Source organism: Notothenia rossii (assembly GCF_949606895.1).
Source record: "Notothenia rossii genome assembly, chromosome: 4".
NCBI classification, from domain to species: domain Eukaryota; kingdom Metazoa; phylum Chordata; class Actinopteri; order Perciformes; family Nototheniidae; genus Notothenia; species Notothenia rossii.
The window spans coordinates 83,718,977-83,745,957 of record NC_136902.1 but is presented as its reverse complement, the minus strand read 5'-3'; the positions used below and the strand labels follow the sequence as shown (position 1 = coordinate 83,745,957).

Below are 26,981 nucleotides of genomic sequence, written 5' to 3'. Positions count from 1 at the left end.
ATGTTATACTAAAAGGTATAACGAGTAGCTGGACTGCAAATGAAAATGCATCAATTAAAAGTCTAAATCAAACATATATTCCTTGATGCTGCAGGATTCGTTGAATGTATAAAATCTTGTGGGCCTTATAGTTTTTTTCTTTCATTCACATCTACATCTTGCCTTTGATTGTCTAGATGCCATATTGAATGGAATCTGTGTTTTATATGTTTTGTTTGTGTTTGTACTGTGCTCATACTCTATGTCACAACAAATCAAATACAAATGGTCTACATATTCATACTGAATATATTTTTTGATCTGGTAGCTACCAAATCCACAAATGAGCTTATCCTTTTTTGTGAAATAATACAATCAATACATGTTTTGTTCAAGGGAAATGTCAGTTATAAGGTTTCAAAAGGGATCAGATACTTTCACATTTTGATTATTTGCTTCTTTGTGGAAAAAGGCTCATGCATATCCAAAATTCAGTAAATAATATTGAACCAATAAGACAATAAATAAATAATTTAAGGAGGCTGTGGCTCATTGGAATAGTGCGCTGAACTTAGTACGCTGAACTTTGAATCAGGGGATAGCAAGTTCGAGTCCCACTGCAGTCATCATGTCGTTGTGTCCCTGGGCAAAACACTTCACCCCAAATTGCTCCTGTGGGGATTGTCCACAGTATAGAATGTGTGTAAGTTGCTTTAGATATATGCGTCTAACAAGTAACATGTAATAATAATAATAAATATATGCCTGATACATACATTAAAACACAACTCAGCTATGGGTTAAAATGTAAACAAACACATTTAAATGCATACTCTTTTTTGATCATCTTTGTGTGAAATGCATCTCACCTTAACATAATGACAGGATGATCTTGCCCTCTCTCCTCCCCAGCCCCTTCCATAGGTAGGCTACTGCTGTAGGGTGTGTGTGTGCGGAAACTGACAGGTAGAGAGCTGCCGTCTCCCGGTGAGTTGCAGGCAATGCAACGAACATATTTAGTAAATATTCCGATATGAGCTTCATACGAACAGCCATATTAAATATGTTTGCATAATTTAGCTCCAGATTGGAGTTCAGAAGTGGACGTGGGCGAAGAGACCGCAGGAACAAACGGGAAATCGAACTGTCAGCTGGCCGGGAAAACTGATCACATCACCCGGCTTCCGGGGATTCAGGGGCCGCATCGGTTGACGGCAGACGTCGGTCGGTAGCTCGGGGGAGTACGGGCGAACATCCACATCATCGCCAGTATCCACCTCTGATTTTCAGCGATTTTCAAGATGTCAAGAAAGCTACAAAGGACAGAAGTCTGCGCCGACTGCAGTGCGTCAGGTAAGAAGGAGGGAAATAAATCAAAACTAGACCACTAACATATGTGGAACAATACGTCGGGAGGGCGATATGATGGGACAACAGGGCCGAAGCTGCTGTCACTGTCAGCGGGTCCGCGGAGCAGGAAAGCGGCTAGGGCTTTCGGGAGTCGCTTAGGCCCAAAATAAACAGTGAAAATAGGCGTGTTATCACAATGGGAACATCTTTGGCTAATAGCGGCTTAGCGTTAATTGAGAAGCTAAATATCTATATTGATTTGACCAAGACCATATGCAAAGCTACCAGTTTGTTTGGTGCAGTGGAAGATCTGAGTGTCCGGTTTATGAAGCCTTCCTGCTTGAACAGACGTTTGTTTTGATTTTTGTGACCGGGACAGACTTCTAAAAGCGTTAGCTTAGCCTTGCTAACGAGCAGGCTATTTTCAATCAATGTGCTGCTGACTTCTACAAAGCATTTTGTATACCCCTGGAATAGAACCACACATTATCATTCCTACATTTCAAAACCACTGTGTTATTTTTGGTCCTTGTCTTTGGTGTTTTTTAGAGGGTGTACCTAGCTACAGTTGCTAGCTTAGCTAGCTAGTCTAGCTAACTTTTGCTAAACGGCAAGTTATTGCTAACGCTTCACACACATCTAGTCCTTTTGACGGAATCTGACATTCGTTATTCATAGTTGACGTAGACTGCTGAAAAGCCCTGAAAAGCATACATAATTAAGTGAACGTGTTTAATGTAACGTTATTTTATACTGATTTATTTGGTTGTACAATGTTTAGTCTCCTTTCAGTTTACAACATTTTCACCAACGAAGGGGGAATTTAACGCAACAGGAGGAAACTCCATTGAATTCAACGTGAATTGGAATATTATAATTATTTTCAAACTAATTTGAAACTAATTAATATGTTGTGTATATGGTACTGTATAACAGGTTTTCTTTGCCCCCATATTGCGTAGAGATGATGCCAAATCAATATCGGTTTCCCCTCCTTTGCCTCTAGCTGGCAAATGTAGCCTCACATGCCCTCATGCCTAGTTTGAAGCACTTCATTATTTGTGTGTGAGTTGCTGGCATTCAGTCATGTGTACATGCATTACAACAGCTGCCCTCTTCACAGCTGCTCCCCCCTGATAGCAGTGTGTGTGTAAAACTGTCATAAGCTTTAGGGCCTTACTTCTCACTGCTCCAAATCTGACTACACCAAGCCTCTGTTTTACGACATGAACCTTTTTCCTGCCACTACTATATACTTAACCCCCTGCTGTCTTCCCTCCTACCCTATGCTCCTACCCCATCAAGTGCATTTCCTGCCTCAAACTGACCAGCACTAACCAACCACAGTTCAACACTTTTTTTTTTAATGCTATTGCAATATACAAACAGTTTAATGTGTGAGGTCCCTGCCAAATAAATCCCGTAGGCAGAGATTTGTGTGTATGTTGTAGGGTTTGCCTCTTGACATGTATTTCCTTTCAAATGTTTCATAATTGTGGTGAGCTTTTTTCTGTTGGTGAAGGCTACCTGTTTCTAGCTTTACATTTCTTCTACTGCTGCTATTCACATGTAGCCCCTCCTTATGACGACATGCACACACACGCAGTGCGTTCTGCAAAGTGCTGACCTAGCCACGGGTGACAGGACACCTCCCTACAACCCAGCTTTGTGTCATACTAAGGGATAACTAAATGGCATAGCTTCAAAGGATAACTGATCCTCACTGTCCAAGCCAAGCTTCAGGAGGCTTTATGTCACCCCACAATCTGCACGGTTTATAGCAACAATGAATCATGCTGTCATGATAGTAAACTTTGTATTAAGCACAGATGGGATTGTATAAAAAATGTAGTATTGTGTAAGCATTTAGAGCAGTTTGATAGTGGCGTCCAATTCCTTCCGAAGTTTAAAAAGCAAACCTTTGAGGAAATAAAAACTAAGTATAAATTGCAATCAACCAAGGAGTGACTTGGACCAACAAGTTGACCTATGATGCTCCTGGATGTTTAATTAGAGTTATCAGACTCCTCCAGTGTGAAATATGAATTAACGTGTACTCTTTGTTTTTGGTCTAGAAGCACCGTAGATGTAGCACGAACATCTGTATCATGGTTAGTAGCGTCTGGAGCACAGCAGCAATCCTGTGATGCGCCATTGTTGTTGTTGTTGGCGAAAAGCATCAGCAATGAAGCGTGGGTGAGCAGGAGAGGCGGGGCTATCGTTATTTTTTTCTGGAAATGATCGTATAGAGGCGATTACACGGAGCCGTTGGTCCCCCCAGAGCGTTTCGTTTGCAAATCTATCCACCTTGGGACCCGTTATCGTTTGTGGGGTCCGTTTATATCGTTTTGTTACGTCCTCGTGTAAATGAAAGGGCTATACGCAAGAGAAACTGCGGATCCAACCCGTTTTGTTCTCCTGTAAACGGGGTCTTAGCGTTTATCCAGCAACAGTTTTCCATACTTTATACTCATTGTAATACAAGTTTAAACAGACTTAAGTGACAATTACAAAAATATAAATATGGCAATCTTGTGTTAAGGCACATTTAACATACATTATCTGATGGTGCAGATTTGGCTAATTCCTTTAATGGTCTATTCAGATTTAATAGCATGATGTTGTAGCCTCATTGATCCCTTGAGCCAAACAGATAGTGTAACCTGTGGGAGTTTTTATATTTATTACACAGATTAAAGAATGAAATTGCTACAGTCATGCCTTTTACAGCCAACAGGCTACTGTTCTAAACTAGGCCGTAGCTCTTATCAAAGCCATTTTGCATTTGCTGATAATTTGTCTACAGGCAAAAAGACTTATAGCATGTCAGTTTATCTGATGATGGACTATTCTAGCTCCATTAATACCTTAAGCCCAGACTGTTTTATCTGGCCTGAGAGTGACTAATACAGATAGCCTTAGTAGATGTGTGTCTACGTGAATGCATCGTGTGCATACATTTGATTTGATATTGCAGACTGTATTGTTTGTGAGTGGCTCATCACGTCAGCGTCCTGATGACATAAACATGACCCAGACTGACTCCATGACAAGGCTGCCAGTGTCTGAAGACTGGCATTGGCCTCAACTGCTTCCCCTCCCTTCCTCACCTCATTCACAATCAACGTCTTTAGTAGAGAAAAGCATTGCTCCCCGGCTTGGCATGATGCACGCCACTTCAATATTACACTGAACAGACTAAAACAAATACCAAATGTTATTATGGAAACCTCAGACTCCTGTGGAAATCTAGGCGATCTGACATTTGGTGCAGCCGGTGAGGCACCACTGTGTTATACCGAGATGCTTATGACTGAGATGTTGGGGTCTGATATTGCATGTGCGATGTGATTAACGATATTGGAGTAATTGATCATTTTTGCATCATTATTGTCATTAACATTGAAAAATATATTTAAAGGATCATGGTGGGACTTTTAAAAAAAAAAGAGAGATGTGTATCTAAAAAGTCAATTTTTGCAATTTTGAAAATCTTTTAATTAATAATGCAGCCCTAATCACCAGAATAAATATTTGTTAAAAATACAAGACTTGTCTTACCTGACCTTGATTTGCCTTTGACCTTCAGCCCTACTTCCTCCACATTGTGTTCTGCACTTTTGTACACCAGTAGGGTGTCTAGATTTAGGTCATGGTTATCAGATCAGTTGAGCCCTACATTGGTAAGCCGGGCAGCCGGGGTCTGTGCAAGCATTGGTTCAGTAGTGAGCAACAACTAGTAGAGTGTCTAAAAGGAGATAAAGTACCATCCTGTCTATTAAACATTCAGTGTGTGTATGATCCTGTTGTATCCAGGTATTTGGTACTTCCACATAGCATCCTCCAACTGTAACAAATATAGATATTTATTTTCTTCTTATAATCATCCTGATATATGAATGTTGATCTCTAAATACAGCGAATGACTGCTTTTGATTTGTTCTCTCAATTACAACACCATTGCCAACCCAGCTGTTTGATTAATTACAAAGATGCTTGTCCTCTACTGAAATGCCAGCTTGCTTTTTTGTTCCCTATAAATGTTATGGTGTGTGTATATATTGCACATTAATTTATGACATTTAAAAGACTTAATTGGATCACTGTGCTTAACATTTTGCTTTTTATTCATACATATTTTCCTATTTAATTCAACGCTTCTTATTGCAGGTTAGAAAATGAGGAAGGACGACTAAAATAACTATGTTTGACTTGACCTTGAATGAGAAACAAGGACTAAATGGAGCATGTATTTTTTGTTGACCTTGAATTGAACTTGGGCAGTGTAGTGTCGGTGGAGCAAAAATGCACCACAGTATCCTGTGGCTATAAACTATAGTTAAGGGCTCCTATCGTATACTCCTTATACATTCAGGATTTTATTGTATGCAATGCAGCCTAGACTAGATAACATTTTGTGTTGAACTGAAGACTTCCTACAATGCTGAAATGTCTTAGCATCTCACACACATGTCTATAACGCTTGCAATAACATTCATATCTCTCTGTTTGCCTGTCAGACCCGGGCTGGACCAGTATTAACCGAGGCGTCCTGATCTGTGATGAATGTTGTTCAGTCCACCGCAGCTTAGGCCGCCATATCTCCATAGTGAAGCACCTGAGGCACAGTGGATGGCCTCCCGCACTACTGCAGGTAAGGCTGCGAAAGAAGAGTGATGGAAAGGGTAATTCAGCGAAAGCAAATGTAGTCCGTGAGGCCCAGAGTACATACCTCCAAAGGTTAGGACTATTACAGAAACCTGACTCAGCACTAAGGAAGCAAATCCATTCCAGCAGGTTTTCCATCTGTGTTAAAAAAGGCTAACATTTCGGGACTTGGATTGCAAGAATATTACATATGTATATATTGGTCTTATGCTGTGGTGAATCATCACTGAGTCAATGCTGCATTTGTGTGTTTCAGATGGTTCAGACCTTAGCCAGTAATGGGGCCAACTCAATATGGGAACACAGTCTGCTGGACCCTGCTCAGGTACAGAGTGGTCGTAGGAAACCCAACCCCCAGGACAAAGTCCAGTAAGTATACTCCCTAAAGGCTCAAAATACACACAAAAAAAACCTTGGGGAAGTTATTGTCTCTGCTGCGCAGGAAGGTAGCATCTTTCTTACTTAAGTGGTGTTTGCGATAATTGTTTGCACACCGCTTCTCTTAATGCATTCAAAACAGTCCTGGATTCTCTTCCTGATGATATGTCCTCAGGTTTTTAGTATACCTAAATACGCGATAGGATTTGTCATTGTAGGTTTGTTCTGCTTCTCCTGGGTTGAAATGTGGCTATGAGAATGGAGATCAAGAATTAGACCTGCAGAAAATGGATGTGCAATTTCACTCATGTCTGGAAGCATATTGTGCACAATCTCTTAACGTGTACTGAATAGATACTACTTATGACATTGCTTTTATGCTGCTGTACCTTACTTTAATAAGGGAAACTGACACGACCTGGCAGCCAGCCCAGGAGGGCCTATTCATTGTAAACATTATTATTTATTAACAAAGAACAACTCAATTGGAATGTGACCATACGCACAATGCCAAACTGGATGACTGTTTTACAAAAGCGATAGCTCCGACTGTGATATGTTTAAACATTTTGACAACAAATGGGCATTGTTTTTCCGAATGGGTGTTTCTTTCTGGCCTTTTTGTGTCATGAAAAAACAACAGTAGCGTGAAAGAATATCATATTCCTGAATAGGGATTAATAAAGTTCTTATTTTTCTATTTTTTTTGTACCATATTTCCTTTTCCTCATGTGCAGTCCCACCAAGTCAGAGTTCATCAGAGCCAAATACCAGATGCTTGCCTTTGTGCACAAGCTGCCCTGCCGCGATGATGATGGCGTCACGACCAAGGACCTCAGTAAAGTGAGTGCTCAGTACTTCACTGCAGAGGGGTTGAGGATTCAGCTTAATTAGCCTGTAGGGACATTATCATAATGCTGAACTGCATATATAAGCAAACAGGATGTTATATTTATAGATTGCAGTGGGAGAAGCCATATATAAAACAATACATTGCTTATACACACACAAACACACTCGTGCACACTGTACAACCTGGCAGGAAGTGAATGAGACAGCAGGATGTAATAATGGCCTAATCATAATAATGCCGTAGAGCTCCACTGGGCTGAAAGGAGATTCTGCGTGTTTCTGTCTCTTCATGATGTTTAATGTTTCCACCCCGACGCTCTTTCTTTATCTCTCCTCTCTCTCTATCTTTTTGTTATTAGCAACTTCACTCAAGTGTGAGGACGGGGAGTTTAGAGACGTGTCTTCGGCTCCTGTCCCTCGGCGCTCAGGCCAACTTCTTCCACCCGGTCAGGAAAAAATCTACTTGCTGACTCACTCTATCTAGTAATTAGCCATGATGTTCTGTAACTCTCTCTCTGCCAGGCCTCCTGACTCTGTGTGTGTGTGTCTAACTACAGGAGAAAGGCACTACCCCGCTCCATGTGGCAGCCAAGGCAGGCCAGATCCTGCAGGCGGAGCTGCTGGTGGTGTACGGGGCCGACCCCGGAGCACCGGACATCAACGGACGCACACCTATGGACTACGCAAGGTACAAATGAGTGGGAACACACCTCAACACAGTTTGCATTCAAGTCAAAACATATACTACATTTTATACGAGTTGAAGGAAAAGCAGAAACAAGAATGTAGAATTGTTTTTGTCTTTGTTCCAGGCAGGCGGGCCATATAGAGCTAGCAGAGCGGCTGGTGGAGTGTCAGTACGAACTGACGGACAGACTAGCCTTCTACCTCTGTGGACGGCGCCCAGGTAACACACTGCACACGTTTGTGTCTCATTAAAGGCCCTTATGCATAGCTAACCTCAATGAAGAAAGTGGTTGTTTTTACCTAATTATAAAGTTTCCTTTCCTCTCCCTCTCTTTTCCCCACAGATCACAAGAATGGCCATTATATAATTCCACAGATGGCAGACAGGTATGGACCATGAAATTGTTTGGGTCTGCACAGTTAATTGTAAATGATATTGAAATCACAATATGGACTAGGGCTGCTCAATTAATCGTATTTTAATCGCAATTACTATTTTGGCTTGCAACGATTACGAAAACAACGTAATCGAAATAAAACGATTATTTTTTTATCATTTTTTATTATTATTATTTTTTTTTTTTAATTATTGTTTTTTTAGTTGAATTTTACTTAAAGTTCAGGGTAATCAACTGTTAAAAACATACTGTTCAAATTTTTTTTTTTTCAATAAATTGATGTTTTCAAAGTAAATGGATAATCGTTTTTAATAATCGTGATATCAATTATTGACACAAATAATTGAGATTATGATTTTTGCCATAATCGAGCAGCCCTAATATGGACTTTTAAAATATTCAAATGCCACTCTGAAGGAAGTACTGTGGGTCTGCAGAAATATCCCAACCTATGAGTGGTATTCTACAGACTTAACAAAACATATGTTTGATACAGATCCCTTTTTAAAACCCACCACGATGATTTTGATATTCTTTTCTATGACCATGCGAATTGTGATTTAAAAAAAAAGATAAATTCCTTCATTACTGTGTATCACAAAGCAGTCGCAGTATCAGTCAAAAAATGGCAATTAGTTATTTATTCCATATTGTGCTGCCCTAACATTATTGTTCTGTATCAATGTGATTATGAGTGCTTTGCATTTGCCTGCACGGTGTGGTTTGATTGCATGAAGTATCTTTGATATTTTTCTTGAACTTTGCAGCTACCTTGCCCACACTGCTTCTTTTCACTGTCTTCCTGGCGTGGATTAATTCAAACTCATGCAGTTTAGTATTCTGACCAGAGGGTGTCACCATAAGTATATGCAACCCTTACTAAATAAGTAGTTAATCAAGAAAGGTCTCTGGCATCCCTATGAAAGCAGACGCTTTATTGCTATTGTTGATCCAAGCCATTACATGTACCTGAAATGATTTAGATACTTGTGGTGTGCTCTGTTTATTAAGCATAAACTGCAGGTTTGATTAGCATCAAGAAGTGCACAGTCAGGTTGTAATGAATCAAGTTGAGTAGCACTTGGCTCTGCTTCCTCCACATATTTGATGAGCGCTGGGTTTTCTCAGTTGAGTCGGAGCAGTAGCTTAAAAAAATACTCGGTGAGGTGGTTTTCTTAGAGTATCTTTGTAATTACGTACATTTTTTTTTATCATTTCATATTCCAGCTATTCCTCAAAAAACATGTTTTGGATATCATGCCATTCAATTTTTAAATGTACATCTTAAGAAATTGTAATTTTTGTATTTCTACCCCAAGCTTCCATAAGTGGGTCAAAAATGACCCGCATGCATTTTCTATGGAATTTCGTTTTTTATTAAAAATGTAAAAAAAATAAAATAAAATTATAAATAGTGAAAAATTAAATATTAAATATTGCTAGTGTGAACCAAAATATAATACAAAATATTATACAAGTGATTTTTCTTAACCAAAATGACAAAAATTGGATAAAAACACATATTATTCTAATCCGGGTCCTTTTTGACCCACTTATGGAAGAGTGTAGGGTCCAGCCACTCGTGCATCTAAGGGTTAAGTAAGACTTCTCAGCTGCCATCTAACTCCACTTGCGTCTGTTCGGTTGTGGTAAATGGTTCCTCTTGATATTAACAATTAAAGCTGTTTTGATGTGGCCTCTCTACCCTTCTTTCTGTCTGTTTCTTCCTTTTTTTCTCACTCCTCTTCTGTTTTCTCCATTTCGCTGCGCTTGGTGGAGCCAGAGCTCGTCCTAAGTGCCCGACACAGAGGTATCTTTACTTTCCTTGTTCCTCTTTTCCAGAATCCCTTCCTTCATTCAATCCCCTATGTCTGCTATTGTATCTTTTGAATATTTCACTGCTGCATACATCCATGAGCTTCAATCTCTTCTTCAGTGGTTTCACAGTAATTGTTATATATGTTATGTTTGTATGTGTTATCACAAGAAATAATAGATTTACAAGCCAATTCTGAGGAGTAGATGCTGTTAGAAAATAGGCAAAAAGGGCCCTCAAATAACCAGCGTTCGTCCTAAAATAAGCTAGCTAAAGTGAAATGTCAGATAATGCAGTTATAATTATTTTAAATGTTCCATCTATGTTATGCTACATCATTATAGTCTTACATATTTGACAGGCTACATCAACATGTATTTAGAAAATGACCCTTTGGCTAATTGTTTCCTATCTGCCTTCAAAAGGCCATCCCAATAACATTAAGCTCCTTGGATCGGACCCCCAAAGCACCCCATCTAATATGTACCCCCCCTCTCCCTGTCCCCCCTTTTAGCAGATCCCCCTCCCCCTTCTCACCTCTTGCTCCTCTCTCCATATCCACGTCTTCCTGCCTCCCTCTGCCTCCGTCTCTTTATTCCACCTCATCTTTGTGGTACCTGTCTGACTGTTTGTCTCTGTGTTTTTTAGTTTGGACCTCTCAGAATTGGCAAAGGCTGCCAAGAAGAAGCTCCAAGCGGTGAGTTGGATTGAATTGTGAGATTCAAATCATGGCTAAATGTAAATTCATGTTACAACTCTGAGTAATGGCTGAAGTCGAATAGTCCATTTAGCTCAGGAACCTTCCTAACCGAGTGAAATGACCCGGAAGTCCCTCAGTGGCAGCCATGACGAGTGCCGTTCGAATTCTGATAGGAAAGGAGGTTTCACATTTCCTTTATAACCTCCTTAGCTTAGGAAACACTGGACTTTCCTTTACGGAAGAAAAGGAGAAAATGCTGCCCCACAATGCCTTGCGGCCGCAGCATTTGCCATCGCACAACATTCGGCCGTTCACGGAAACAACCGATTATGACCTAGAAATGATATCATGAAAGTTACGGTGCTTATTAGGCATTTTAAAACGTATGTGGTAAGTTGCCAAAGTGCTTTGTTTTGAACGTTCATCAGTATTATAATCAAAAAGAGAAATATGAACGTTTAGTTTTTTACTGAATTGATCAAATGAGGTCAACATTTCATAGTGTTTACTCGGCTCAGTCAGCTGTGTGGGGTTTCTTAAACTTTTAAAAGATGTTTTAATAATGGTGATATACACAGTGATAGATGTTAAGGACTAACACGTTTATAATAAATACATTTGTGTTTATTTTAAGATCTTTTCATACAATCATACGTATTGGGATTCATGTGGATTAATACGTGTGGACCGGAGGGAGACGAGCATAAGTTTCCTTTTTTATTAAAATTCTAACCCTCGATCATGAAGAAATATGTTTCTCTGTTATCAGAGCGCGGTGCAAAGTGTTCTAGATGCGTATATACAGTAGTCCATCGTTCTTATTATACATCCATGTAGTCCGATGGATATAAAACTGTAGTTTCCATAGTTTCCCCACAGCAGCAGACTCACATTAATGACGTCCGCTGGCGCATCATAAATACGTCGATAGTGAAAGTGCAGTGAGATTCTCAAAGCACCGCAGTCTCTTCTCCTAAGTCCTTTTGAATTCTCCTATCCACTATCCCTTAACCCCGGGACGTTTCACTCAGAGGTCAAGGATTGCCAAAGTCAAGGCTGTAGCTTTTAATAATAGAAAGCTTGTGTTCTTGGAAGTTATGTAAAAAGAGAAATACTTGGTTTAAAGTTTGTTGGCATAATATTCAGATTTTCTGTTACTTGGCAAATGAATGTTGGTCCTCTCCAGGGCCATCTGTTCAGCGCCAAAGAATGCTTTCAATTCCAAAACTAAGTGTAACGATTGCTTATCAACATTTAAGGGACTGAAGTAACAAACCATTGCAAATAACTTACTGAAAAAAAGATAGCATGCCAAATCAAGTCTTAATTTTGCAGCCCAGATTTTTGTAAATCAGGTTCTTATTTCATGTTTTCTTCGCCTGTTAATCCGTTTGGGATGAGTCAATTTGTTTGTGTCCAACAGCTCAACAATCGGCTGTTTGAGGAGCTAGCGATGGACGTATATGACGAGGTGGATCGCAGAGAAAATGACGCAGGTGAGTCTCATCTCCTTCCTCCTCGCACTACCGGTTCTTTGTTTTGACTCCTGTGAAAACTAGATGTCAAAAGCAATGTAAAACACATACACAAGACGTCATTGACATAAAAGAGAAAAGTAGGAAGAGAAAAGAGATGTTGATAGGAACGGCGAGTGAATTTGAAGGACAGAGTAAGAAGAAAAAGGAACATGACTGAAAGAGAAAGAGAAAGGCCAAATGGAGTGAGGAAGGAGGAGGAGGAGAGACTGAAGAATTTCTGAATTTCTTCCTCACTCTCTCTCCTCCTCCTCCTTGGCTCTTTCTCGCTCTGTCTCCTTCTCTTTTTGCCTTTCTTCTCTCCCTTTCCTGCAGTAGCAGTCAAATTGTGCTTTCTAACAGAAGCACTGCAGGTAAGTGGCAAGGATACTAAGACGCACACACACACACACACACACACACACACACACACACACACACACACACACACACACACACACACACACACACACACACACACACACACACACACACACACACACACACACACACACACACACACACAAGGGGAGCGCTCAAAGCACTACGCTGGATTATAGGGGCAGAACTTCAGTTTTAGAACCTATAGTATTATTTGACTGTGCTCTGTTTATGTCTGTATACATGTGTGGGTGGATGGACTGGCTGACTGCCTATATCCAAATGTTAAACACACACACTCACAAAGACTTATTTTTTGCTTTATATTTGTGTCTCTAGTGTGGCTCACGACCCAGAACCACAGCACTCTGGTAACAGAACGCAGCGCGGTGCCCTTTCTTCCTGTCAACCCTGAATACTCTGCCACCCGCAACCAGGTAAACACACACTCTCAAACACACACCTAAATACAGACAGCATGCATATACTGTACTTGTGTATTAACTGATACAAAGAAATACATGCATTCTAATTGAAATGTAGGTTTCAATTGAAAAGCAGAGAGGAAAATATGGAGCCTAGACAGTAAGCCAGTGTATGTGTTTTTGGGAAAAGCTGAAAGGGAGTGTGAAATTGACGAGGGATGTTCTTCAGCTGTGAATGAAGAGGAAAGATGGAATCCATCTGTGTGTCCCCCCTCCCCCTCTGTGTGTGTGTGTGTGTGTGTGTGTGAGAGAGAGAGAGAGAGAGAGAGAGAGAGAGAGAGAGAGAGAGAGAGAGAGAGAGAGAGAGAGAGAGAGAGAGAGAGAGAGAGAGAGAGAGAGAGAGAGAGAGAGAGAGAGAGAGAGAGAGAGAGAGAGAGAGAGAGAGAGAGAGAGAGAGAGAGAGAGAGAGAGAGAGAGAGAGAGAGAGAGAGAGAGAGAGAGAGAGAGAGAGATGAAATCCCATAAGTCCTCTTACACAGTTCCTCATCTGTGTGGCTTATTAGTGTAAACATTTACTTTTAAACTCGAGCAAACACACACAAAAACACGCCTGCATAACCTGATTTACTCTGCCCTGATTGGTCAGTTCACTGTGGTCAGTAACTGCTGTCTATTTATGGTGGGAAATGGAAGAAAATCACACTCAAACGCACTCAGAGTTGAACTTTTTACCTCCAGTTGTCTTCCAGCACAACTAATTATATGTTATGAATGCCGGATCGCCATGGGTAATAGTTCTGGCTTAACACTTCATTCGAAAGTGATCCTTTTATTCTCTTAAATGGAAGCCAGCATGCTTGTGTAATTGCATGGTTTAATGTTTCTTTCCTCATGATTTGTGTACGTGTGAGCACACTTGTGATGGTGTGTATCTGTGTGTGTGTTGCGAGTGTTGAGTATGACTGTGTTTTTCCACAGCACATGGCCGTTGACCACAGCAGTCACAAAGGCATTGAACCGCTGATTGTGGGCTGGATTGTATTTGTATTCAACGCAACTGACGATACAACTTTAAGACATATTCAGACAGGCATGCCAGTATGTTTATATTATGACCTAAGTCAATATATCTGACTCATTCTCCTCTCAGGGCCGTCAGAAGCTCGCCCGTTTCAACGCTCGGGAGTTTGCCACGCTCATCATCGACATCCTGAGTGACGCCAAAAGGAGACAGCAGGGAAAAGGTCTCAGCAGCCCTACTGGTAAGGCACTGGGAAAAGACAGATTAGGGCAAAATGCAAAAAGGCAAATGGCTTCTTTTTTTTTTGGAACAGCAAAAAGCATATAACTTGAAAAAGTGATTATCTCTGCAAGCAGCTACTTGGCAAACGGGCACCAGTCCAACTACTGAGAAAGGCTGAAGGAAAGAATGGTGGTTCCTTTAGGATTTATTGTTAATGGGTTACATTTGAGCCAGACCAGGCTCTAAGTTTTCCTCTGTACAGAAACTTGCCTCTCCTAACTCTAACAATTGATTCTAATGTGAAACTAACAAGGAAACAAGTCGTATATAGAGCTGGTTTCAATCTGTCAGCAACCTAATCAGACTGAGCATCCCTAAGGGGGGGGGGGGGGGGGTGATACACTGTATATTGAGACGTGTGCAATCTTCCTTTGTCAGACACATTGGATCTGGGCATTGATGATGACCAGCATGACTACGACAGCGTAGCCTCTGATGAAGACACCGACAGCGAGCTGACCGCCCAGAACAACAACAACACACAACGCAGCAACCGTGCAAAGGTATGATACTTGAACACACACTATTGATTTTGGAAAACCAATGAACGATGTGTCTTGCCACATGTACGCTTACTAGCTAGCTTTTGATCAAATGCATCACACTATTCAAGGTAACATCTGCAACTCTGTGCTCGTGTTTTTATACAATCATGTAGTCACTTTCTCTCATTTACACCATACAAAAGTAGTTCCATCAGCTAGCCAAGCTGTTCTCTTTATGACTGCTTGTCCCAGCATGCTTTGCAGGGAGTGGCTACAGTCAGAGCTGCCACATAGCTCCTGTGTGACATCATCAGCTATTCTGGGTCCATGTCAGAGAAGCATTGTTCTTACAGAGAGGGAGAGTACTGTGTAGTGAGAGGAAAGAAAGGAGGAGGTTGAGGGAGAGAAAGAGGGACATGGTGCAGAGTGGGAGTGGTAGAAATGAAAACAGCTAAACCAATAACTATCTACTTTTCGTGGACTTGCTTAGATCGTTGGGAAGAACCGCAAGTCAGAGGTTTCACTCCCGTCTCCAAAAATATGCATTCATTATGTGATGGTATTAAATTGCATTGTCACCAATCATACATAGTGTGGCAAAACAGAAATGAATCGATAGGAGGTGGATGCAACCAAAATATGTTGTATATGGTTCACTTTAAGGAGTGGTATGGAAATGTGTTCACAGGAAGTGGGGGGGGGGGGCACATGGTGCGTTGAGAATAAGAACTGAGGCTCTTCTGTCTAAATGTGTGTTAGCAGCTGCAGGCCAGCCCTCTTTCTCTCACTCCGTTGTAAGCAGTGTTTTATTCAGCTGAAAAGCCGCTAATTCATTCCCATTACCCCTGCTCTAAATGACATAGAAGGATGTCAGCCTCCGCAAAGAGTTACATACATTTGTTCAAATGATACACTTCAATAGCTGTCATGACGTCAGTGTCCTCCCTTTGTCTGTGCTTCTCTGTCCACCTGTCTTTGTTTCTTTCATTCTTTCTACCCGTCTGTCTGTCTGTCTATCTATCCGCCTGCCTGTCTGTCCTCTCAATGCAGAGCATGGACTCCTCAGACCTGTCAGACGGGCCCATCACTCTGCAGGAGTACCTGGAGGTGAAGAAGGCTCTGGCCTCCTCAGAAGCCAAGGTGCAGCAGCTGATGAAGGTCAACAACAACCTGAGCGAGGAGCTGCGGCGGCTCCAGAAGGAGGTAGGGAGCATGTCAGACCAATCACACTCATAAGGTTAGACAGTTGTCTTATGCAGAAGAGCAAAAGAGAAAGTAGAAAAGGTCAGTTGAGCTTATTTTGTATTTGTATATTTATTAACAGTGGAGGACAGGATAGAGGGAAGAGAGATGGGATGAAGCACTAACTGGCAGAAGATGTCATTGTTTCTTAGAAAGGTGAACACTTAGAACTTAGTTGAGAAGTTGGATTACAAAATCAGATAAAGGATAATAACTAGAAATAGGGGAGGTCGGCTGAGAACACACAAGATCAATTCACATGTTGGCGAAATGAAAAGGAAGGGTTGATTCAGAGAGGAAGCCAGGATGATGTAGAGCAGGGGTGTCAAACTCAATTTCATCACGGGCCACATCAGCATTATGGTTGCACTCAAAGGGCCGGTTGTAACTTTAAGACTATATAAAAATACATATACAAATATTTATAAAATAATGTATTATATTACATTATTGCCTCTTGGATTATTATACTTATAAAGAAAAGCCAAATTCTGGAGAGAAAAAAAGGTGACATTTTTGGGGGAAAAGGTAACATTTTGAAAAAAAAGTAACATTTTGAAGAAAAAAATCTAATTCTAAGAAAAAAAGCATATTTTGAAGAAAAAAAGTCAAATTCTGAGAAAAAAGTCAAATTTGAGATGCATTGTGGGACATGTAGTTTATGGGCAACGTGTAAAGTAGTATGTAACCTGGGGCTGCTCAATTAATCGCAATTACTATTATGGCTTGCAACGATTACGAAAACAACGTAATCGAAATAAAACCATAATTTTTGTATTATTAATTATTTTTTTATAAAAAAATGTTGTATTGGTTTTTCAGTTGAATTATACTTAAAGTTCATGGTAATCAACTGTTAAAAACATACTGTTCACATTTTTCTTCTCCAATAAATTGATATTTTCAAAGTAAATGGATAATCGTTTTTAATAATCGTGATTATGATTTTTGCCATAATCGAGCAGCCCTAATGTAACCGTATAATAAACAAATGATATTCTTTGCAAGCTCTTATGGGGCCACATAAAATGAAGTCGCGGGCCGGATTTGGCCCCCGGGCCTTGAGTTTGACACCGCTGATGTAGAGACAATTGAATATTTTCTTATCTTTGTAAGCTGATGTGTTTTTCCTGACAGGATGTCCTTTTCCTTCGTCATTGTCGATGGAAGATGTGTTTGGTTACACCTTTCAGTGTTATTTACTAAATAAAGCTGACGTCATTGTTATGTGGAATAAGAGTGCTACAAATATTCATGCTCATTCTCACTTTTAGATTAGACCATTTTCACTGAATAGCGTTCATTTGCGGTTCAATGTCGCTTCAGTTGGTTCCCTGAGTCATCATCATTAGCTCATTGTATTCATTAGTGGCCAGTGGCAGTGTCAGCTTATGTGACCCATGATTCATTCGTGTGTTTATTTTTGTCACTTGACTTTGGATCTAGTGAAGCTTTGAAGCACACAAACTGCAGATAACAAATAATGTGGTCAGTTTAGATGCTAATGAACAGTACTGTACCTCAGTGTAAGTGCGCCCCAATTTCCCCTTAACAACTATCAGTGTGTATATTCAGGTGTGCCCCCTCCCTCCCCATTCCCAATGCCTAATCCCTGCTTCGACATGTAACAATTCAAGTGTCTGTAATACACATTCCCTCCCTCCCCAGTACTAATACGAGTTACTATGTATGAGCTTGTGTGCTTTTTACTGTACCTGACTGTGATTGTGGATGCTTGTCTTTGAACATTCAGTTGACATCCCCCTCCCTTCCCTTCAACCTCCCCATGTCCTTCCCTCCATCCTCTCATCCCTCCTTGCTCCCTTCCTCCTCTCCTGTAGATCACACGGATGCAGACAGACAACAGTGCGCTGCGGGGGGGCCAGCAGGCTGGGGGGGCAGCTGTCCATGGGGTAGGAGGGCCTGGCGGAGGAGGAGGAGGAGGAGGTGGCTATTGGCAAGGGGGTGGTATGAGAGCAGGCGTAGGGGGCCTGAGTGGGTTTGGGACAGGAGCAGATCCTCCGGGGCTCACTGTACCCTCCTCCGCTGCCCCCCACTCCCATCCCCACCGAAGGGACCGCCAGGCCTACTCAATGTACGAGCCAGGGGCGGCCCCCGGCCCCATGGCCCATGGCCCCCCAGTCCTGGACTCCCTGGCAGCCCGCCTGCAGCCACTCAACACATACAGCGTAAGTTAGAACTTCCCAGCCCCCCCTTCTACTTCCCACCTTCCTTCTGGTGGCCCTGATTGGCTCTCTCTGGCCTGATTGATGGGCGATAGTCCAATCCTGACTCTCTATTTCCCTCTGACGTTGTCTCTCCTTGCATCTCAGTTCCCGATCCTTCTCTTCTAAAAGTCCACTTGTGCATCACCTCCATTTACATTTGGAAATGTAGCACTGATTTGTCTTTAAACAACAAGACATGAACCTATGATTTACAGCACCATACAGTAGGGCTTGGACACATATGAATATTATAACAATGTTTACATGAGACTGTATCGTAGTATCTTTATGGCAAAAGTAATTTCCATCCTCATGACTGATGATTGTTTATAAAAAATTGAATTTTGTAGATATCTTTTGAAATCACCAATAGTCACCCCTACGCTATTTTTGCTATTTGGTATCATGATATTTGATTTCTCCATATCACCCAGCCCTACCGTAAAGAGGAAGTGCACAAGCGTGACGTGAAGGAGAAAGATGGAAAATAGGGATTGTATTGTTTGTTTGGTTGTCTTGCCACGCCTCTGATTTCTCTGCTATGGCCTGCCCTTTGACCTTTACATGTTCACCCTTTTTGACCTCCCAGTTAGCTCTCCTGCTTCTGGACAGCTGCTTAGATTAGGACTTTGATCACTCACATATGCAAGTGCACACACGCACACAAATGAAAGAATATGTTTGCTTTGTTTTCCAGTAAAGGTGGTAATACGGCAGGCAGCTAGATGACCTTTTGATATCTTTCACTTTATCCTATATCCGCTCACCACTACTGTCAACCTTTCTATGGAGACCTCCATGGATTCGTGTCCAATTCACCATCTCCGTACACAAAGATTTACCTGTTTGTCTGTTTTCTTTCTGTCTGTCTCTTCACCCGTCTGTCCCTTGCTCACTGCAGTGCAGCCGTGCATCCTCTGGATGTAAGCATTCTGTCTGTCATTGCATTGTTTGCCATTTCATCAACTGTAGGATCCCCTCACACGCAGCTATGCACCACTTCTGCTTATTATGCTTTCTAATACTGGAGATCAACACTAGAGTGTGTGTGTAGTCCTTCTTAGATGCTCTGTGTGATGTATAGCCGTTCCCCACCACTTAGTTTAGTTGACAGTGTTCTCTGTTATCCAGTGTTAGATAAGAGGCATGCAGTCTTGATGGGATGATGGGTGAGCTGCCGAGTTGATCTGCCGCTGCTCTCACTGGCTCATTCATCTTGTTTTTCTGCTGTTTATAAAAACATCTCTTCTCTCTGTCCCCACACTCTTTTTTTTCTATTTCTTCATCCATCTCTGTCTGCTAATCTGTCATCCCCCTCTCCACCTCTTTGTCCACACATCTTTCTTTCTCCTCCTGTCCTTATCCCTCCATCTTTCTCTTCCTTTCCACATCCTTGTGTTCCCCCTTTTCACAGGCACGGAAGGGCAGTACTGGGGGTACCGGGATGTATGGGGTCCAGCATCTCTCTACAGAGATGGGCAGATACATGGTGAGGCCTTACTGTTTTTAGTTGCTGTTTTTAAATATATTTTTCCACCTTCTACTTTTATTGATCCCCATTTTTGCAAGTGGATTTAAATTGCCAAAGTAGTGTCCCACTAATAATGCAAATGGCTTGGAATATTGACCTAGAACAGAAAAGTGCTCGTCATCCAATGCAAGCTTCAAGCGTAAACAAACCTTCATTATTTACATTTTTCAGAGGAGCAAACAACGAACAATTAGTGATGAGAGTTTTCAAATCTCCGCAATTTAGTGTTTTTGTGGGGGGGAGTGTCGTTCAGCTCTACAGGAGGAAAGGTGATAATTGTCCTGATGATGCGTGTTGTTGCTTTGTTTCCCTCTCAAAGGTCCCCAGGGGAGAGAAGCATGGCAGCGGCACTGACAGCGACTATGACAACACACACACATACGACCTCTCGCTAAGGTCAGGCTCTCTGCAACTCATTGTACTCACAAGAGGCGCTTTCACACCGCAGTACTTTTCCCAGTATAGTTCCGAAAATGTGCGTTCACACCAAAAAAGTCCGGAACTAGAACTTAGTTCATGAGAACCTTTTCACCCCCTTTTCAGTCCCTGCTAGAGAGCAGGAACTTTCCTGGGGAGAAAAAGGTTCCCGTTTCTGATTGGCTGGGCGGATTGCAAAACCACGCCCCGTAAAACTCCCAAAAAGTTTTGTGAGGCCGCCATTTTATTTGCTTGCATTAGCATTATTAGCATTAGCATTAGCCCAGCGCACCAACGGAGAGAGACTAACTTATGGCTACACAAAATAAAACGTGGGAGCGGTGGAGATGAGGAGATGTCAGCGTTCTGGCGATTTACTCGGAATTCCCAGCAGCTTCTACAGAAGCCAGTCCCCAGCTCCGGGGACTTCGGGCGGCAGTATACGCCGTCAAGTCGTTTGTGGCCTGCCAGTACACCCAAAGCAGAAGAAGAAGAAGAAGTGACGTCAGTGGCTTCATTTGCCTAATCCTCCCTCAGGGAACTTATTCCAGTGTGAACGCGATCTGCTCTTTAGCTCATCAGAACTAAAGAGTGCTGATGAGCTAAGTACGGCAAAGTACTTGGTGTGAAAGCGCCTAAGGATACGTGTGTTTTTGAATCTTTTGGGGAAATTGTATTCCCATTGCCAGTATCGGAGACAAAGTATATCCTTTTCATATTTAGGAAATGTATTCCAAAGGCAGGAACTATTTTATTCTGAAATATATCTATACCCACAATAAAATCAGATCTGAGATCAAGTCAAAAGTTGTAAGTCATGGGATATAATTGGCACTATTAATCATTTAAAGCCCTTAACATTTAGCTCATGTAAATATCAGTGTTCGACAAAGATGTTGTCATTAATTTACCTTTACAATGTTTTTATATGGATATTTTGCTTTGCTCTATTTGCTGCTTTTTATGTTTTCTTACTCTGTGGGGCTTTAAATGGGTTCCACACCGATAAGGGCTTTATGATCTTTTCCCAAGTTGTTAATGAGAAATAAACATGCACTCTCTAACGATGTGAACTCTTCATTTGGTGAGACCTTAAAGCTGATTAAAGTCCTCTGTGCCTCTCCGCTCTCTTAAGTAATCCAAGGTGATAATTAAAGTGTACGTATGTGTGTTCTCCTGTCAGTATGGGCCGCAGCAGTGAGGACTCTGAGGAGGGAGGAGGGGGAGACGCAGTGGAGCCGGACCCCACCCTGCCCTGCACGGAGGACGTCATTATGAAGACTGAGCAGGTGACCAAGAACATCCAGGAGCTGCTCAGGGCCGCGCAGGAGTTCAAACACGACAGGTAGGTGGCAGACGGAGTCAAGTGACACTAAAACATTTGGTCTGCTTTACAATACTTCTTGTATCCTAGTGGTCTTCTTCATTAGATAAGTATTACAAAGTTACAGGAACATCTAGCGCCAGAACTTTTTTCTAAATGTCTTTCTTACACATTTTGTTTAGAATTCTTCATGTTCAGATTATTTTGAAATAAAGACCTATATTTTATAATGACGTGTTGTTTCCTTATCCTGTGAAAGCCATTAGTGCTACGTTAAGTTCTGGCCATTGCTACAGTGCAAAAGAAAGTTGTAGAAGCCACTGATGATAAACTTGCTCATTCATTTGCTCAGTCTTTCATTAATGTATGTTCAACACAAAGTGAAGACTTTTCAATGCTATCTTACGGGAGCCTTGTAGTTGTTGAATATCCACAACACTAGTTCAGAGGGTCTTATACTGTACCCAACACACTTATTAACACCAGGTGAAGGCAGTTGTTGATGTCTAAAGAGCATAATCCAGGCATGTTGAGGGGTTTGCACTCGTACATTAGAAGTGTATTCAAATGTCTTAAAGCAGCTTTTAGTAAGAGACTACCTTGTTTTATCAGAATCAGAATACCTTTATTAGTCCCATGGAGGGGAAATGTGCGTAGTTACTGCAGGAAAAAGAGCCACAGACAGCTTAATGTTACATATGTTAAATATGTGACATGCATTCAAAAAAGTACTAAGTTATGATATAATGAAAAATATAATAAAAAATAAAAAGTTACATAATTTAAAAAAATACACATTCTGTAACATTCTGGGATTTAGCAGCCAGGTATATATTACAGTTCTTAACGGCATCTATATATACTGCACATCTAGCACATATTGTACTGTACATAGGTGGTTGGTATTTAGCAGCAGCAAGATACACAATTTACAAAATACACACCTTGTAACAGTTCTAAGGATTTAGCAGCCAGGTATATATTACACAGTTATTAACGGCATTTATATATGGCACATCGTTTGTTGGTATTTAGCAGCAAGGGGTGATATAGTCTGTGTTGTGGTGTGTGTAGGGGGGGGGGTCAACTAGGGGCTGTGCTGGTTGTATAGTCTGTCCGCTGCAGGAAAGAAAGAGCTGCGGTATCTCTCCGTGAGATAGCGGGGGTGCAGCAGCCTGTCGCTGAAGGAGCTGCACAGTGAGGGCAGGGTGTCCTGGAAGGGGTGGGACAGCAGGGAGGACAGCTTGGCTGCCGTCCTCCACAGTGTCCAGAGGACTCCCCAGGACAGAGCTGGCCTTCCTTACCAGTCTGTTCAGTCTCATCATCTTGTCAGCTACTAAATGATACCCTTAACAAAAAGCAAGCGTATTTGCTATCTTGGCTCACAAACGGTGGAACAGGTTCCCCAGTCATATCAGGGTTGCTGACCACTAGCTTTAACTGCACAGTAATAATAAGGAGAAATTCTCCCTGGTTTGGTTACTAGATGATTGTTGCTTTTGTTTAGTTTGTTTTTGCTATATAAAGTGAATGAGTTAACAAATGTGTCTCCTCTCTAGCTTTGTTCCATGTTCAGAGAAGATCCACTCTGCTGTCACTGAGATGGCCTCACTCTTCCCTCGAGTAAGTCGCAGATACTTTATTTTCACATCTCCCTTTGCGTGTCTCTCTTTGTTATTACCCATCTTTATCATCCTTGCTCTGTGAGTTGAGTTTTGATTCATTTCTTCCGTAGCGCCCTGCGTTGGATGCGGTCCACAGCTCCCTCCGCCTGTTGGCTTCCAGTGCCTCGCGGTTGCAGGTGGAGTGCCGTAAGGCGGGGCCCTCAGAGCCCGGGGGCCCCGCGGTGGACTACCAGCTCCTCACTCAGCAGGTCATCCAGTGCGCTTACGACATCGCCAAGGCTGCCAAGCAACTGGTCACCATCACCACCCGTGAGAAGAAACAGTGACCCGACAAAACGCATGGGAAAATGAAGAGGGAGGGAGGACGGGTCGATGCATGGGTGGGCTATGGAGGGGCAGCGGTCGGGAGAATGACAGCGAAGAAGATGGAAGAGTGCTGAATGTTTAGTCGAAACACTAAAGAGGAGAAAGAGAAAGTGGGGAAGGACAAGTGGAAGGATCCATCCTGGGAGCTACAGCCTGCTGCAACCTGAGTAAACAGTTGAAATCAGATGTGTAAAATAAACCACTGTGATGTGAAATACAATGGTGACGATGTACAGAGAACTGGATCCGGAGATGTTACCGCTTTATTTATTCTCACCTGTCAGCCATCACCCCTCCCTCTGAGTGAGGAAGTGCGAGAGAGAGGAAGTAGATCCACCAACCACGACCTTCTACACACCATCCCCTCCTCTTCGTCCTGCGGAGACGTACCTTTCCTCTACCTCACTCTCCTACCAGACACACCCTCTGCCTCCTTCTTCATCCAAGAAAGGATGTGAAGGGACCCCACCCAGCTCCACCCTACCCCACCCAGGCTCTCAGATGCTTCCTCCTGGGTTACATTTTCAGGGGGCTCCAGTTTGTCTTCGCCCCCTGTTGTCTGTGGTACACAGCATGACCTGGCATGTTTTCATTTCTTTCCTCTCTCTTCTTTTTCTTTATTTTTTTTTTGAATACGCAGATGGGTTTGGTCTGCACCACTAAGGACAACAATAACTGACTTACACAAACAAAAACAAAACACTTACACTGGAATAATTGTGACTTATTGTTGTTGATTATCTATGCCTATTGTTTCTTTTTGTATTGATATTTTTACTGACTGTCATTTTGATTTAACTGTTTATGTATTTTATTGTCTCAAATATGATTCTCATTTAGTGGGATAGGGAGGCGGGCGGGCGGGCGGGCGGGAGTGAGTATGTGCTCAGCTGGGATTTAAGGAAACATGCTCACACACTTACACACGAAGAAGTAACCTGTGTCCTCGACATTGGTCAAGCACTCGTTTTCTGGGAGACAGTTCGGGGAGATTTGTTTTCGGTTTGGATTTTCTGTCAGACCAAAAGCCCCTTGGTGCATTACGTCAGGACCTGGATCAAAACTCTCTTCTCGTGTATCCTCAGTTTGGGCATGACTTGTGTTCTAATTCTTTATCAGAGCCAGTGGAATCATCTCATCCCAAATTCACTTGTGATGTGCCAAGCAGTATAATAAGTATTGGGTGTGCTCCTGGGTGCCTGTAGCAGCCATTGCTTGCATGCATGGCAAATCAGTCACATCAGTTGATCATCCACATATTGGTGTGTTGCTTTAAGTAGTCCTGTGAAAAGCACCATATCTAGTTAACATTTCATTTGTCATTTGAGAATATACGCTCACTTGCAATGGATTTAACCCCCTTAAATATGCATGATGTACTTTGCCTTGCATTATGCTTATTTACATTTTCCTGCCCTGGCAAGCCCATTCAAGCTTACATTCAGTTTTCCATGTTATCCTCTGTCGGGGCCTGCTGATCCGGGCCACAGAAGTTGTCACTTTTTTATGTCTCTGAGCTTTGCTAATGGGACACAGCATTGGGAACAAAGATGTTTTTTTCATTTGTTTCGTTTTTTTTTCAAAAAGTGTGCGCACTTAGCCTACTGTCGGACTGAAGCGTGTTGCAATGTGCGAACACATCTGGTCACATCTGTAACAAAAGATGCAGGCCCTCTTCTCGTTTGGATTCATCCTTCTCCAATTACATTGTCACCGGTTTCTCAAAGTGTTTGTGGCCTTGACTGTCAGTTGTTCTTGTGTTGGTATATTATATAAACAGGCTTCAGAAGGCCTCCGCACATTACATGTTCCTACCTGCAACATTGACCTCATCCTTCAAACAGTAGTTGCATCTCATATTGTTTTTTTCTTGTATTGCTACCAATTTAGCAAGAAGCAATTCGACCTTGATTAGCCCCTAACACTTTGAGAGACTGATGCTAGACAACCTACAGCACTTCTCTGTCCACTGTATCCATGTTTCTCGCCCTCTTTTAATGACTTGGCTGTCAGTGTTCCTCTCAGACAGTTGCACTCACGTCTCCTTAGGGGAGGATGGCTTGTTTGTTCTGTTCCCTGTCAAAGCAAATCATGTCCAGAAGACTCGTGAAATGTATCATCGTTGGATATCGAATGCCTCGGGACATTATCATCATCTCCTGTTGAGTTACTGACAGCTGAAACGACACTAATACTTCCACACAAACGCACGCAAGGGGGTCAGCAAAAACGCTCGTCCCTTCAATCATGATTGCCCAAGTTTTAGATTAGAGCCTTATATATGAACATATATTTTCATGCTATATTTTATATTAAGCTATATGTTAGGGTTATGTCTGCGAGATATTTATGTCGATTTGTTTCCCCGAGTGGGCTTCAGGCTACGGGATCTGTTCTCCACATCTTCACTCAGCCCTTCAGTCCTCACACTGATATACTGGTAGATTTTTAATTATTGTGAGTATGGTTACGCTGTGGTATTACCCCCTTATGTAGATATATTGTACATATTATGATCCTACTAGAATCTACAGGGAGAAGAGTTGAATTTAGACAATATCTCATTATATCGTACTATTTTCAAACTCCACCTGGGTGAAGTAGGATCGACACTATGTACTGCACTCTCCCAAAGGTCTTAGGTCAAGTACATTAGGTGCAGGATGCAGGGTTTGATTGGGGATGGGAAACAGGAAAGGTCTGAAGCACACTTGGGCTTAGCACTACAGTCATCTCAAAATGTCGGGAGGAGGGTCTTCAACGCACATGGCCTAGTCCTACCCGGAGATAGTCCACACTACGTAGGGTGCCTCTAGTATGAATGTTAAAGGCTTCCGTCAGATCAAGCCCAACACGCTTCTATACACCTTCATCATGTCATTAAACACACACCCTCAACTTATCAGTTGGACCAAGCCTTCTACAAAGTACTAACATTAAAACTACCGTGAGTTGAACACACACACACACCACACACACACTTCTCGTACTCAAGCATTGGCAGTGCACTATGGGGTGTACTGTTCATGTCCCTGTTTTTCTTTACAACTCTACGCTTTGGGAGATGGGTGACGGGAGAGTTATGTTTTAACAGATGACGTACACAACTGTAAAGTAGAGAAAACAAAGACTTAAAAAGGTCAATCGTAATGGAAACTCATAAGCTGTACATTTGTAATAAAATAGTAAAACTAAGTGGATTTTCTTGGATCTGTCGGCAGGTTTTTCTTCACTGTTTGGATGCTAACCTGTGTGTATTTACATCTCTGTAATATCTGAGGACAATTCCAACCTAAACCTTTCAGAATCAAA

At 41.9% G+C, this 26,981-nt stretch overlaps 1 protein-coding gene across 3 annotated transcripts; it reads left to right on the top strand.

The window, feature by feature from the left end:
* The first annotated feature begins 902 nt into the window (after positions 1 to 902).
* On the top strand, positions 903 to 26,864 carry git1 (G protein-coupled receptor kinase interacting ArfGAP 1). 3 transcript variants are annotated; one of them, XM_079675737.1, is made up of 21 exons: positions 903 to 1,332; positions 5,850 to 5,983; positions 6,254 to 6,366; positions 7,113 to 7,218; positions 7,587 to 7,673; positions 7,785 to 7,915; positions 8,040 to 8,134; positions 8,259 to 8,301; positions 10,096 to 10,122; positions 10,777 to 10,825; positions 12,252 to 12,324; positions 13,063 to 13,160; positions 14,299 to 14,410; positions 14,830 to 14,954; positions 15,987 to 16,139; positions 18,020 to 18,367; positions 19,821 to 19,895; positions 20,257 to 20,333; positions 21,538 to 21,699; positions 23,238 to 23,301; positions 23,414 to 26,864. In XM_079675737.1, exons 1-21 carry the CDS (start codon positions 1,281 to 1,283, stop codon positions 23,627 to 23,629), a joined length of 2,340 nt encoding a protein of 779 aa, XP_079531863.1. In that variant the 5' UTR covers positions 903 to 1,280; the 3' UTR covers positions 23,630 to 26,864. The 3 variants fall into 3 exon arrangements, with proteins under 3 accessions (XP_079531863.1, XP_079531864.1, XP_079531865.1); XM_079675738.1 differs by lacking the exon at positions 10,096 to 10,122; XM_079675739.1 differs by lacking the exon at positions 18,020 to 18,367 and having other exon boundaries at positions 904 to 1,332.
* The last annotated feature ends 117 nt before the right edge of the window (positions 26,865 to 26,981 follow it).